The sequence below is a fragment of the Electrona antarctica genome, assembly GCF_951216825.1.
Source record: "Electrona antarctica genome assembly, chromosome: 5".
In the NCBI taxonomy this organism is placed as follows: Eukaryota; Metazoa; Chordata; class Actinopteri; order Myctophiformes; family Myctophidae; genus Electrona; species Electrona antarctica.
Genome location: NC_136810.1, coordinates 46995840 through 47011310, shown reverse-complemented (window position 1 = coordinate 47011310; position 15471 = coordinate 46995840). Strand labels below are relative to the sequence as shown.

General features: G+C 39.7%; 2 protein-coding genes across 3 annotated transcripts in view; one reads left to right on the top strand and one right to left on the bottom strand.

Moving 5' to 3' along the window:
- The window catches only part of ptdss2 (phosphatidylserine synthase 2), a 21734-nt gene extending 15591 nt beyond the window's left edge, over positions 1–6143 (top strand). For both annotated transcript variants that reach the window (XM_079502028.1, XM_079502027.1), the window contains exons 7-13: positions 244–294; positions 416–529; positions 717–835; positions 1823–1937; positions 2586–2731; positions 4404–4589; positions 4829–6143. In XM_079502028.1, the coding sequence (XP_079358154.1) occupies positions 244–294; positions 416–529; positions 717–835; positions 1823–1937; positions 2586–2731; positions 4404–4589; positions 4829–4982 (885 nt within the window). In that variant the 3' untranslated portion in view covers positions 4983–6143. The remainder of the gene's footprint in view (positions 1–243; positions 295–415; positions 530–716; positions 836–1822; positions 1938–2585; positions 2732–4403; positions 4590–4828) is intronic.
- A 3825-nt stretch (positions 6144–9968) lies between these two features.
- On the bottom strand, positions 9969–14319 carry commd9 (COMM domain containing 9). The gene is made up of 6 exons (XM_079502029.1): positions 14203–14319; positions 13202–13327; positions 12948–13087; positions 12729–12763; positions 12523–12626; positions 9969–11665 (listed from the first exon to the last, which is right to left on the bottom strand). The coding sequence occupies exons 1-6, from the start codon at positions 14251–14253 to the stop codon at positions 11534–11536; spliced, it is 588 nt and encodes a 195-aa protein (XP_079358155.1). The 5' UTR covers positions 14254–14319; the 3' UTR covers positions 9969–11533.
- Positions 14320–15471: the final 1152 nt, after the last annotated feature.

Sequence of the window (15471 nt, the reverse complement as noted above, 5' to 3'; positions counted from 1 at the left end):
TCTCTATTTTGTATTTCTATTTTGAAGAATGTGTACATTTTGCCCTATATTAACTTGTTCTTTAGTTTACCTATACCTACACTCTTTAGCTATGTTTCTGTTTGCCAATTCAGTGTTTTTCTTTCTGGCATTCCACTGTTTATACTATCTATCTATGTAATCTGAAACACTTTAGGCTGCTTTTTTTATAGGTTTATTATTATTATTATTATTATTATGTGACCATGTGTTTTGTTTCTTCAGGACAAAATTGATGGCTTTGTCCCCGCCCACTTCCTGGGCTGGTACATCAAGGTACTTCAAACTATCAGCTGTCATCATTATTGGAGTTGATCTCTCTGTAAATTAAGTTCATCAATTACATGTTTGTAATTAGTTTTAAATTAAGTTATCTGTCTCTACTCTGTCTCATCAGACACTGGTGATCCGTGATTGGTGGATGTGTATGATTATCTCTGTCATGTTTGAGTTTCTGGAGTACAGTCTGGAACACCAGTTACCAAACTTCTCTGAGTGCTGGTGGGACCACGTATGTGCACGCACACACACACACACACACACACACACGTTGTTTTTATCTATTTGATCTATTCTAATGCCTGTACTTTGTTGATATTTTACATACATTTTAACGAAAGACAGATGTTTTACATGACAACGTTTAAACCGTTTCAAATGGTGTAAACTTGATGTGCTCTCTGTTTCTCTTTCTCCAGTGGATAATGGATGTACTGGTCTGCAATAGTTTGGGTATATACTGTGGTATGAAGACTCTGGGCTGGCTGTCTATGAAACCCTACCAGTGGCAGGGACTCTGGAATATCCCTACATACAAGTAATACTAACTACAGTATATACCAGCCTATACAATCCTACACTGTATGACTTAAACTGTATACCAGCACACAGTATATAACTCTATAGGCATATAGCTGGTATGTAATTTGGGTGTAGTGACCTTGGCCTGCGTAAAGTGTTCACATAAAGTTTGGCGTTGATCGGTGGGATAGTTTGCAAGATCAGCTTCAGATGCACACACAGAAAGACAGACAGACAGACAGACAGACAGACAGACACAGACAGGGGAGAAAATAATTATCTTCGGCCTGACGTCGAATAGTTAACGTGTTTTGTCACTCCCCTCTGGTAAAAGTGAGAACTACAGGATGTAAACTTAGACACTGTATGTGAATGTAGAACTGTCGAAAATGTATGTTATGTTCAGTTCAAATTATAATCAATGTTAAAATATACTTTACAATTGCTTATCTATGCTACCTTCCAAGTGTCACTGAGGGAAAGAAAGTAGCTAAGTCTCAGTGCAACTAATATAACAATTTATGAAACAAGCCAAGCTGTACTGCTGAATGGATAATCTCATCCGGAAGAATTCTGGATTAGTAAAATTATTTATAAAGATTAGAAAATGATTGATAAAGATCAGAAGATTATTGCCAGGGCTGTTTAATATTCATAATTAAATTATTGATAAAGATCAGGGCCAGGCTGTTTGCCAACTTTGTAACAGTTCCTGTACCTTACATGATCACCTGTTTTGTTTTGTTTTGTTTTTATTTTTGCGATCGTGGTCGTTCTAATTAATTACATAAGTAGTTTGAATTTGTTGAAAGTTGATTTGGGGGAAAAGGTCACATACCTACTTCCACTGTCATTATATTTAACCTACCAACACTATTCTGACCCTGGAACTGGTCTCGTATTATAAACTGTCCTCACTCGGGTTTCAGTTCAGACTAGTGATGAACAACAATGTGCCATTTTATTCCTCTAATATTTATTTGATTGACTTTGTGTGTTCCAGGGGTATGATTAAGCGCATTGCGTTTCAGTTCACCCCATACAGCTGGGTGAAGTTTGAATGGCATCCAGCATCAAGCCTGCGACGTTGGCTGGCTGTACTGGGAATCATTTTCATGGTACGATAAATGTACATCTGACTGACTGTCTTTCTACATGTCTCTCTTTCAGTGGTGTAGACTTTACACCACTGAAAGAGAGTACTTGAGTAAATGTGGGTAGTTTACTAGTTACTTTACACTGTAAAGTAATGCACATTTACTCAAGTACTGTACTAATTATGAAGTCATTTTTTACTTTACTGGAGCATTTACAAATTGCAGTACTTCTACTCCACTACATCTCAAAGGCAAATATTATACTTTTACTCCACTACAATTATTTGAAAACTTTGTAGATTACAGATTTTGACTATTAATACAAAACCACTTCAGCCCTATATACATTTCAACCATTTGAAAATAGCCGATCTACCAGCTCACAATGCGCATTGGGAGCTTGCTGTTTTCAAAATATATTTTTGAAAACTTGTGAAATGGTACATTCTGCACATTCTGCAATCTGCATAATGAAAGAAGATTTGACTTTTGATACCAATACTTTTGTACTTTTACTCAAGTAAATTTAGAATTCTGGACTTGGTAAATTTAGAATTCTGGACTTGTACTTGTAAGAGTACCTGTTAGATAGTTTCCTTTTAGATAGTTGACAACTGTGTAGCTGAAGACTGTTCTGTGGGAGCAACGTCTTGACTGATTCTCTGTTAGTTCCTGTTGGCGGAGTTGAACACATTCTACTTGAAGTTCGTCTTGTGGATGCCTCCGGAACACTACCTGGTCCTCCTGAGACTGGTGTTCTTCGTTAATGTCGGCGGAGTGGCCATGAGGGAGATCTACGACTTCATGGACGACCCGTGAGTCACGCATAAACCCCATTATGACCTGACACCAGATTCTACAAAATGTCTTCTAAATCATGACAGTTTTCTGAGAAACCCTATGTTTCTACGTCAGTGGCAATCAAACTGTTTCATTTCAAGGACCCCAAAAATGATATGTAATAGGCCGCCAACCCACATCTGAAAATATGTTGTACCAGGGACCCCCGCAGAAGCAAATATTTGAGTTAAAAATGTTCGCTGTGAAAGAATATATATTCAAGATTTGCACACGTTTTCACGATTTTTCAAAAATAGCAGATGTACGCTATTTTTCAACAGCTGAAGTTTAAAGTAATGGTTAAAGTCATATTAAGGTCCATTATTTATTTGGCATTTTAGCCACGGACCACCATGTGATGAGATTTATCCTCTCAGACCCAAAAACGTATAACATTTTCCAAAATATTATTTTGTTATCGTTGAATCAGATTTTGTCCACACTTCCATGCTGTATTGATGTTGGTACCATTAGGAGAGATAACAGGCACACGTTGATCAAAATTATTTTACATTCTTTAATTGTGTAGACTTCTTGTAAATTAAAGGTATATTCAGTGATTTGACTTAATCTAAATATAACTTATTTTTTATTTTTTTCTGGATAATCCTCCCTACTATAGAGTTCCTCTCTGTCCCCAGTGAGCCCCTGGGGTCAAAAAACCCTAGTTTCAGTTTTGGTGGCGGGTGGCAAAGCCTTCATCCAATCAGGATGAGAGAGGCCTTCCTCCAATCATGATCGAGTGGGGGCGGGCCTTGGTGCACATGCTGTTGGCCTGTTGCACTTCCCCCCACTGTAGAGCGTGCATGTGCACATTTTGTTACCGGGGCGGACTGGGTGGTTTTCCAAATCACTCAAATCACTGAATGCTCCTTTAAGTAATGCAGATGTTAACAAAAATTTAACTCTTGAGAGCGTAAAATGAAACCAAATGGACCTGTAAGTAATTTGGTTTAATTTTACACTCGAGAATAAAAGATCCATTTGGTTACCAACTCTCCATCATTTAGCTGCATGGGGACCACCTGGAACCCCCTCAAGGACCACTGGTGGTCCCTGGACCACTGGTTGAAAACCACTGCTCTATAGGACCAGAAGTCACGACAACATCCCCTTATACTTCCACCAAGCCACTGTTACAGTATATTTAACAGCTGTATTATTGTTACATTATTTTAGCAATTGTCCTAATGTATAACACGTTATTGTTTGTTGTAACTTATATGTTGCTCTCCCCCATTGACGCCTGGTGCAACCTATACGTTGTTCTACCTTTGATACCAGCGCGCTCTCTGTGTCTCATAAGCTATTGCTATACATGTAGCAACATAACTATTTAAAAAAATATATATATATCAGAGTTTGAAGGTTTTCGGAAACCTTAGGTCAGGCCCTAGAAGGCGTTCCCAGATTCGGCCTCAGGAATCAATGGGTTAACGTAAAAAAAAAAGAGGTTTAATTACTTAAACGCTTTTAGTCTTGACTTGGTAAACTGGACCTGAATTGGCTCTGTACTTTTTCCTGCTTTTCCCTCTACAGTCTACACCAAATCAATTGGCAAAAATAGTGGATCTACAAGCTCACGCCACGTCACACGTCAAGTAAATTAAGGCCAATTGACAACTGTTAATAATTTGAATTCCACAGGCGGTTCTATAAAAAGCTGGGTCAGCAGGCGTGGCTGGTGGCGGCCATCACCGTCACAGAGTTCCTCATCGTGGTGAAGTACGACCCGAAGACCATCATGCTTCCCATTCCCTTCTTCGTCACTCAGTGCTGGGTGCTGGGAATCATCCTCATCCTCACCTGGACTGCCTGGAGATTCTTCATACGGTAAGGTGGAGGACAAATGGAGAACTACACTTTCAGCGAAACTCCTTGTTTTAAAATATATTCTTTTATGATATCTCAAGTACTAAGAAGAGTTATTTCTTCTGATATAATAAGCTACGTTTGTGTGGTTTTGATGTGTGTGTATATGTGTATTGTTTTGTACAGTTTGAACACAAAATGGTTTTAAGCCATCTTCTCTTTTCTCCAACCATCCATTTTATTTCTCTCCGCCCCTCCAGTGACATCACACTTCGCTATAAAGATGCCAGACGTCGCAAACAGGAAGTCCCCGGAGACCGGGAACGACCCCTAGGCAACGGTAACCCGCAAACCCCGTCTGGGCGGAGCAAACTCAACGGCAGCTCTGATTCGGTGCGAAGCAGGAAGTCGTGAGGAAAGCGGTGCAGTCTTCTGGTCTACACTGTCGGTTAGAGAAAATGAAATGAATGGGACAAACTGAAGGATAAAAAATGCGACATCACACACATGCAGAGATGGCTTTGTGTGTGCGTTTGTGTGTAGACTGCAGTTCTTGTGCCTAAACCCAAAACATTGCTTCATTCCAACACAGGCTTCTCCACAGTTAGCAACACTAAAAATCAACACACATACAGTATACACTAAAGCCCCTTTCCCACAAGGAATCCATTGCTGATTAAAAAACATATTCTGTGTCTCACACATACACACACAAACACACACACACACACACACACACACACACACACAGGCAGGGGGAGAGGCATTTGCAAGTAGGATGTAGTCGGAACTGAAAGAGGTAGGGCAGGGCTTGGGAAGTTAATGGGAGTGGTCTGTATATGTTGGTAGTGGTTGCGTAGTTACCATGGTTATGATTCCACACAGGGACTTACCTCATTGTATTATTTTTTTTAAGTCCGATATTCCGGTTGAAACATAAACAGGAGAAATATTGTATTTTTGTTATTTATATGAATCAAAATCGGGGTGACAAATTATTTTTGTGGGTTTGAAGTACGGAAGTAAAACATGGCTTAATGAGAGAGAGAGAGAGAGAGAGAGGGGATATTAAATGGTAGGAATGAGCTCTTCTCATAAAGGTAGACTGGGAAAACAAGCTATTTTGGGATCCTAAAGGAATTGCGTATCGACCAATAAAAATGTATGGCAGTTTCCCCACATCTCTTACATGCACTGAATCCAAAATGAGAGATGGGCGTGCGCAATATGGCTGCCAGCCTTTGTAGATAAGCTCTAAGCATAGGTCCATCCTGTTGTTGTGTATATCAGTGCAGACGAGGGGGTCAGAACCGTGTCGGGTTTCATCCACCTCTATGCAAAATTCACCTAAGACTTGACTATTAGCCTCAGTGTTGCTAAGAAACATCAGAAATTAAGCATAATTCAAACTCACCAGTCAGACGCTTCTATTCAAAAATTGTCACCCTGTAAAATCCTGTTTCTCTCTAAGGTTTTGGAAATAATACAATTCCTCAATAATTGACACCTCAATTCAGTGTTCTGAAATGCATTTTCACTGGTTTGTCTCAGACCAAATGGAAAGGTATTTAAAAACATCTATATTATAGAGCATTGAGTCCTTCAGATATCATGATTTTATAGGAAGATACCAAAACGATTGACTGACTACACTTCCCAGAATGCTTAACAGCACTGCTCTTCCACAGCGAGTCCTGGGAGAATTCTTTTCATAGTTCATAACAAATAATTGCTCTTCATATTCTGACAGACCTCTCTTAAAAAATAAGACAGCTGTAGTTTGTAAAAGCTGTAATATATTCTTGCTAAGCTAACTGACGATTATATATGCACCCTGTAAGAACTCTAGTTTGTTACGTAATTGTATTATGTAACATTGAAGAACATGAAACACTAGATTGTTGATTTTTGTTAGAATTTGAACTCTGTGTAACTCTACTGCCCCCCGCAGGCAAAGAGCAGCAACTAGCTAGTGTAGATGGATGGATAGCTAGATGTCAGGAGGTGGGTGACACCAAAGACTTCTATGCAGAATGCTACTAGGAATCATACTGCCCACTTCTGTACCAACAGTACCTGTGATAGGAGAGGAGATTTAACCCATTTTGGGCGGGAACCCCTTTTGGTGTTAGCATTATGTTATGCTTTAGCTATTGAAAAATAGCAGATCTACAAGCTCATAGCGCGCCACCAAGTGGCGCGCTACGAGCTTGTAGGTCTGCTATTTTTTTTAAATCGAAGAACGACTGACATAGAAACATAGCTTTTTCAGAAAACTGTCAGGACGTAGAAGACATTTTTAGAATCTGATCTCAGGTCAAAATGGGTTAAATGTTTCCATCGGGTTCATTGCTCAGACAGTTACCGCTGTTTGTTTCTGTAGGGGTGCCCGCAGTACACGGTTTGTCTCTGTTGCTTGTCTCCACTGGACAGACGGTGCTGTCTTGTTTGTCTCTGCAGGACAGTCTAAATTAGCGGTTCCCGACCTTTTTTGGACCAGGGCCCACTGGAAAATATCAAAAGCGCTCACCGCCCTCCCAATGTGCCGTGGTCAGATGGGTGGGCGGCGTGCATTTTTAGGTTTATTTTAACCAACGTAGTGTACTTTAAAGTTCCAATTTTTCGTGTCTTAACAAAAAGTAATTTTGACCTTTTTAAAAAAAGAAATTATTTAAAAACAAATCACACTTGTGTGAAGTGAGCGGTGCCTCATAGCGTGACGATGTATGATGAGAACGTCATCATCATACATCGCATTCCGTGCTTAAACAGACCCGAGTGGAATAGTAAGAGAGCGGCGACACGCTTTGATCTCACCGCAAAGCGGGTGCCTATGGGCTATAGTTCCAAACATTGGAGCTATCCCATTGAGATAGAATGAGCACTTCTGCATTCCATTGTTAAAATGGGAGTCAACGCTAGTGTCACCACTCTCTACTATTCCACTCGGAAACGGACATACACACAAAGCTGTGTATTGGAGCGGCTGCACCGCTCAAAAATCTTAGGGTTTTGCCCATTATTTCTTTGCGGACCCTTTTGCAAAATCCTCACGGCCCACCATTGGGCCCCGGCCCACAGGTTGAGAATCGCTGTTCTAATGTACATTCAAGACAATCATATAGCTCTCATACAGCTGTACCATGCTCAGAGCGGACGTTTAGTGTTGTTTGTCCGTTATTTGTCCCTAGGTTAGTCTAGAGCAGTGGTTCCCAAAGTGGGGTCCGGGGACCCCCAGGGGTCCTTGAGGTAGTTCCAGGGGGTCCCCAGCTAAATGATAGTTTGGAACCAAATGGACCCTTATGGGTCTGTAACTCAGAGAGTGTACAAAATACAAATGGAACCAAATGGACCCGTTACTCAGAGTTAAACTCGGAGTTCATTTTACAATATAAATTGCGGGTCCCAGGGATAAAAATGCCATTAAATGGGGGTCTGTAGACTAATGCATGTCAAACTCGGGGTCCTTGAAATTAAAATGGTTGAGAGTCACTGCTATAGAGTCGTAAAAATCTTCTCTTATGGGGGGGTCCCTGGCATCTCTTCAAATGGGGGTCCGCGCGCTGATAAGTGTCCATTTGGGGGTCGTTGACATGAAAAAGTTTGGGAACCACTGGTTGGTTCTGTAGGACAGACAGTTGGTGCTGAGTGATATTGTAGGACAGCTGTAGTAGGTAAACTGGGACTAATACAGTTCAAGACTGTCATGTCTTTAAACCAAATCCACGTGAAAAGGGATGTTGAGTTCTTAGTTACTAGTCTTTACTAAGCTACTCGAGTGACAGTTTTAAGAAAACTAGAAATGCGTCGACAGACAAGTACTGCTACAAGTACTGCTACTTACTAATAATGTCTATTACAACTGCTGTTCTAAATCCCTTAGACCTTATACCAACCTTGAAACGTACCTTAGTTACATCACCATCAACAGCCAATAAGGGACCACCATTCTTACCCCGACATACATACATACATACCCAGCCGATCACCAAACGTACCTTAGTTATGTCATCAAGAATGGTGGTCCCTTATTGGCCGGTGAACAACACGACATACCCAGCCTGCACAAGTAATAAGGCTGTAAGTGGAAATGGCTTTAATTTTTTTTATAATCCAGTTCAAACTGGATTATATGGACAGTCTGAAAATGTGTGAAAATGCTTATGTTCTCGTTTTTCGTTAGTCACGCCTTTCTAAAGTGTCGCAAACCACATGCTGTTAACTGAATTCAGAACAAAATAAAACGTTTGTCGACTGATGTGTCATTAAGTCAAACTATGATTTGTACAGGACATTTCATATGCAGTCAAACTCAACGTGCTTCACAGAAAATGCACAGAAACTGGCAAACGGAGCGGAACACACGGCTCACTTCATCAATTTCAGTTACTTTGTTATAATTGTTCTGAACCAGGTGAAAAGGACATATCCACTCTTCTTCCAGTGCAGGTGTTCATATTTATTAACACCTTGATATAATAAAACATGTCATAATGTAATAATAAAGGTTTATACTTCATCAAAGGGAGATGAGTTAACTTTCTCCTGGTTTTCAGCACCACTTCTCTCTCTCTCCTTTGGAGAATGTAAAACGATCAAGAAACAAAATAGAAAACGGGTATCCCTGCTGTGAGCTTATCAGTCGGATGGTTTACTCATCGGATCAGATCATTTCTGGACACTTGGAGATGTTAGGAGAAAATAATTTTCCAAAGATTAAAGACGGAACCGTTTAGTCTCCTCCTAACACTGTTGAGGTTGTTTCTGAAGGTTGTGTAGTTGTGGGTTTCCAGTCTTATGTGCGTGTATAAACCAAATGGGTAAAGAGCAGGGACTACTTGTGTGTTTGACTTGGTGCTGTTGTTGTAGGACAATTAGTGCGGTTTGTCTCAGTAGTCAGTAGGGCAGAACTTGTGTGCTTTTTGGCCAAATAGATACATTTGTGTGAATGGCACTCAAACATGCCGAGTCCAGAACAATTCTCTTCTTCCTGTGAATGTATATCAACATGGATTCTGTGCAGTCCCTCTCTCAGCCACACAAGGGCAGTAGAGCATCTCTTCCCCTGTGAGGTCCAGTTACCTTGACAACAGTTTAGTGCTGTAGTCTGTAGAAGCCATTTTGTACGTGGTTTGAATAATGTGAATATGTCAAAGGATGTAAAAAAAGAAAGTGATATGCTGCTGTAACATGTTATTTTATAATGTTTACAATAAAATCAGCTGAAACTCATTAAAAAAGACGCTTATGCGATGACTGTGATCATTACCGTTTGTTTAGTCACTTACAAACATAACAGACCATTTCACAAACACAGCCAACGTGCTTCTGCTTCGCCTTACTAATTGGCTAACCAAGGGCCTTAGGCCAGTGGTCAATTACTCTGGGCGTCTTCTGACCTTAGAAAAAGTCACTTTTCATGATGTAGTTGTCTGACAGAAACAGAGTAAACGCAGTCAATCAGCAGTGACACAGCTGGCTTCCTAACATTGCTGGCAATGGTGATAACAGCTTTACACCCCGATAAGATAAAAGCATAAAATAGGTCAGTCGTGTTTGTGGAAAAAAGGCCTATTGCTCGTTTAGTCTTTCCCAACAAAAGAGAAGACTTCTGTATTACAGTGGGATGTATTCATAAATGTATAGAATGGATGAATAGGATGGCAATTGCCAACCCCTGGCGTTCGCATTTAAGCTCAAATTGTGTTCTTTTGTGCACAATACTCTCCACTCGAGTGTTTTTTTTTGGCAGATTAATCAGATTTTAGAATGGCGCTGAATGCAGTTGTGTGGTCTCAGGAAATGAGGTCACATGAACTGTAAGACAATTACTGCAGAATCAGATGTTATTGCAAACTTTTCTTTGTATCAAACAGACTACACGCTTCAAATCAAACATTTTTAAATAGGGCTTAAAGGGCAAGACCACTTTTTTGAGTTGTATAGTTACCTTGCCGTGATGTGACTCCAAATGTGTACAAGAAATCAAAAATAATTGCTCCAATCATTAGAAATTGATAATTCAAAAGATATAAAAGTCACTCTTTTAGTATGTAAACAGTGTTCAAACTGGATTATATGAACAGTCTGAAAATGTGTCAGTCTAAAATGTTTATATTCTTGTCACGCCATTCTAAGGTTCCCATTGTGTCGCAAACCACATGCTTAACTGAATTCAGAACAAAATAAAAATGTGTCATCAAGTCAAACTATAATTTATACAGGACATTTCATATGTAGTCAAACTCAACGTGCTTCACAGACAATGCACAGAAACTTGCAAACAGAACGGAACACACGGCTCACTTCATCAATTTCAGTTAACACAAAGTTGATTCAGACAATATAGAGCATCACAAAATCCTGTACTATTATTTTTTGAGTGGTGTAAACCACTCCTACGACTGGCTTTGTTAGTTTACGTGTCTGTCTGTCTGTTCGTACCAAAAAATGAGCATGGTTGCTACGGTCACCCAGTTCACACAGGTGTGATTTCATTACGGCAGACATTACGTCAGACCACAGTTGATCAGTCTATATAAGACCTCACACCACTCAGTTCACACGGGTGTGATTTTTTTATATAAATGTTAACATCCTGTTGATTTTACTATTTGAAGATGCGGATCCACGGATACAGTCTGGGCTTTCTTCCTAATAAAAATGGCAAAATCAACATAACATTTTTGGTGATGTTCTATATTGTCTGAATCAACTTTGTGTTCAATTATCAATTTCTAATCACTGGAGCAATTATTTTTGATTTCTTGTCCACCTTTGGAGTTACATCATGGCAAGGTAACTATACAACTCAAAGTGGTTTATTTCTGAAATGACGCCTCAGAGTTGAATATAAGCAACACATTGCATGGCGCTTTGTCACCGAAACATGAATCAAAGTTATAGTGTCCCAACCAGAAGGACTCCAGTTCCACAGGAGTGGACAGGAAGTGTCCCTTGACATTTTACTTGGCTGCCACAGCAGACAGCTGGTCCCTGATCCGTCCCAGGCCGTCCAACATGGTGTCCAAAGACTCTCTGCTCAGCTCCACGGTCACCGACGACTCCCCACCTCCTAGACATGATGATTCCTCTATCTGGATGGACAGACACATTATCAGCTACACACAATCTATCGTAAACAATGGCATTTCTACCTAAAACAGTGGCATGGGTCAGAATGTAGTTTCCACTTAAGTCGTACAACAGGACAGTCAGGGAGGGTGAGTGAGTCTTTTTTAGCTTTATGAACATTTGCCAAAAATAGGGATGCCAGGGTTCATTTTGTTAAGATGTCTATTATAGCTCTGCTGTCGGACAAAAAACAGCTCAAAAATGTCTTTTTTTTAAGGAAATGAAGAAAACCTTATATATATATATGTTTTTAAACAAAGCAATACTAGGCAACAAAGTCTTATGCACACCTGTATGCTCTGAGGCGGGTGCGTAGGCAGGGCTCAATGTATTCAGAAAAAATGCACATAAAGTGCACAAAGAGTCAAGACCCGCACACCGTCTGCACTTGCAATACGAACTTTATTGGCAACGTTTCGGTCAAAGACCTTCAGGCATCTCACTAGAGAAAAGAATAGGGATGCCAGGGATGCCTCCTTCAGGCATCTCACTAGAGATGCCTGAAGGAGGTCTTTGTGCATTTTATGTGCATTTTTTCTGAAAACAAAGCAATACTGCCTCATCAACGTTGCTATTGTGACTATATATTGTCAGATACTTGCATGAGATGCGGTGGAGTTAGCTGCTATAGCAGAAAGTTTGAGGGTCCAATGGAGTTAGCTGGTTTTGTCAGAAGCACTTTTTAATACTTTTTTTTAGACCAACACACAGACATCAAGGGTGTTTGATAGCTTTGTTTTAATGAAAAGAAAAACCTGAAAAATAGAGTACGCTGGTTTCTGCGGGACAGCGACAATATGTTATTATGTACTCTGTATACCTGTAGTTGTAATAAACAGGAAGGAACAGCCATGCGGCTGATGGAGTCAGATGCGGTCATCATGTCAACTCTCCAATCCAACTGCTTTAGTTGGGGAAGAGAGACTATACACACACACACACACAGTAAATATATTAACAGTAAATCCATCTATGTAATGGCACTCTCATGCTGCACACAATATAGATATGATTAAAAAAACTCACTATGATTGTTGAGAGCCTCGTTTCTCCACGCCACACTGAAAAATATAGAAATCAGCCTTCGTCAATCCGATCTACTCACTATTTATTAAAATTGTATAACGTTTTATAATCTTCTTAATAAAACATATTTGACAAAAATAAAAGTGAACCTGTATTTCAGAATTATAATCCAATTGTAAAAAAAAGTACATCATTATAATAAAATATATAGACGTGAACCTGTGTTCCAATATTATCTTGGTGATGAGGGTTTTGAGGTTTGAGTGGAAGGAGTCAGGGAACAGAGAGAGAACCTGGTCCGCGGTCTTCATGTTGGACAACACTACGCAGTGAGACAGGTTGTGGAGAGCTACAACCACCTGGAGTGACAGGTACCACACACACACTTGTTTGTAATTGTATTACTATAGTTACAATAGTAGGACAATTGCATTTATGAATGTGCACACACACACACACACACACACACTCACCTGTGTAGCTTCTGTTGTAGAGATGTTCAGGATCTCAGCTGTTTTCCCAGCCAGCTGCTGTGACTCTGTTGCTGCAGGTGGAAAACTCTGAGCACACAATTCACGCACAGCATCCTTAGATGGAGCCTGAAACGCACGCACACACACACACACACACACACACACACACACACTTTTTCTTGTACTAGCACCAAATAAAAGGCTTGAAATGTCTGTGCTGCACCAGTGTCCTCTCCTCCTTCTACACACACACACACACAAACCTTTTAATTTCAAGGACTGCCAATTTGGTATGCATTATTAGGCATAGGCCCCTAAAACTCTGAGATTGTACAAATATAACCAAATGGACCTATTACAGACCTGTAAGGGTCCATTTGGTTCACGTCCGAATTATGAATCATTTTCTGTAGCTGGGGACCAATTACTGCAGGAACCCCCTCAAAGACCCCTGGCAGTTTGCAAACCTCACTTTAGAACCATTGGTTTAATGCAACACATAATACAGCTTTAATGTTATAATTGTAACAAACAATATGGTGACTGTTCATAACACTGATAAACAAGTCTTAGTGCTTTTTCTGGGGTTTATCCTCTTAGCAGTTTTTGTATTAACCTGTACCTTCTTTGTACTGTGCCCATTCTGCAATCTGTTAATACAATTAAATTAATCTATCAACCAACACAATACTTCAATGGAGAAACCAAGACACTAAACAGATAATAAAACAGATTAAACATAAAATATATATTTTAGCTGCATTGTAGAGTAGACACAGACAGAATAATTGTATGTTTAATTTTGACGACAAATGGTGTTTCAGAAAATAAAGTTATTGGGGATGATAAATAGACTACATCTCTTCGAGTTTTAATCTGCACACATTACATGTCACAAATTCAAAAAGACAGTAGACCGAAAACGAAAAGACGATGTCAATAAATATTTTAGCTATGTAGTGATACATTTCGGCGACAGCTTTTTACAATAAATTAAATACCTTTAGAAGTAGCTGTAAGGAAGAAAAATGTTCATCTGCAACAGCAGCCATGTTGACATGTGACGATGTGATTGCTGCGTGTCATGTGACTTAGCCTACAGTAGAGGGGATGATGGGAAATGCAGTTCTACAGCAGTATCTGTTCATATTCCAAAAACATCTATGGAGGTTCACAGGCATAGTCCACAACAGGTCCAAAAATGTCATAAGAAATACCACAATGAAATAAATACTATTGACAATGAAATAAATAAAAACACAATGATATAAATTAAAATATTTCCATAAAACGCATTACAGAGTTTTTTGTTAAAACATTAAACGACTCTAATAACTGCTATAGAGGGGGGGTATCCCCATCTCTACGGCTATTTAATAAAGAGTTGGTTGCCAATTTCAGCCAATCAGGACAGAGTACCCATTTATCAGCTTCAATTTGATAGTGTTCCAATTTTGTCTGTTCAAAGTAATTTATTTGTGTCTTCCAATTTCACTTGTTTATCCTGTATTGTGTACTATATGAGATCTCTCTCCTGATTGGATAAAATTGGTATCCCAGCCTGAAAATGCATTTTCTCTATTTTTCTGTTTACTTAAAGGACCACTTCACCACTTTTCAACCTATCTTCATATAATAGGTCCTCACAATCATGATAAAATGGCACGATATTTTTCTGTGTCTCATAGGAGGGCTCTGGGCAGTTTAGAAACCGTCCTCCAGTGACATCATCCATTTTCCCATTGCAACTTTTCAGGACTAGAAAGCCTGCAGTTTCTATTGGCTTGTATTCCCCATCGATGATGTCACTGGAGGACAGTTTCTGAACTGCCCACAGCCCTCATATGAGACAGAAAGGAATTGTGCCATTTTTTTCATGATTATTAGTGAGGACAGGTTGAATGAAGATAGGTTGAAAAGTGGTGAAGTGGTCCTTTAAGACCTGGAGAGACAGGGAGACCCCTGTTACTGAACAAACACTCGATAGCAATGAATGACGACTACTAGCAGAATATAGAGCTATAACACTTATTTTAACAAAGTAATATCACTTAATATGGAGTTCCCTGTTTTCCTTCCTTAAAATCAAATCCAATGCAGTTCTTTCACGTTCTCTGGTTACCAAATTATTACAGCGTTGTCATCACTGCTGGCAGTATACCAAACAGCACCATAAGACCTATCAATGTCTGTGGTACTAGTGATCTTCTTTCAGATTCAACGCCTAATTTATGCTCCGCACTATGTGGGCCCAAAATAGCAGACCTACA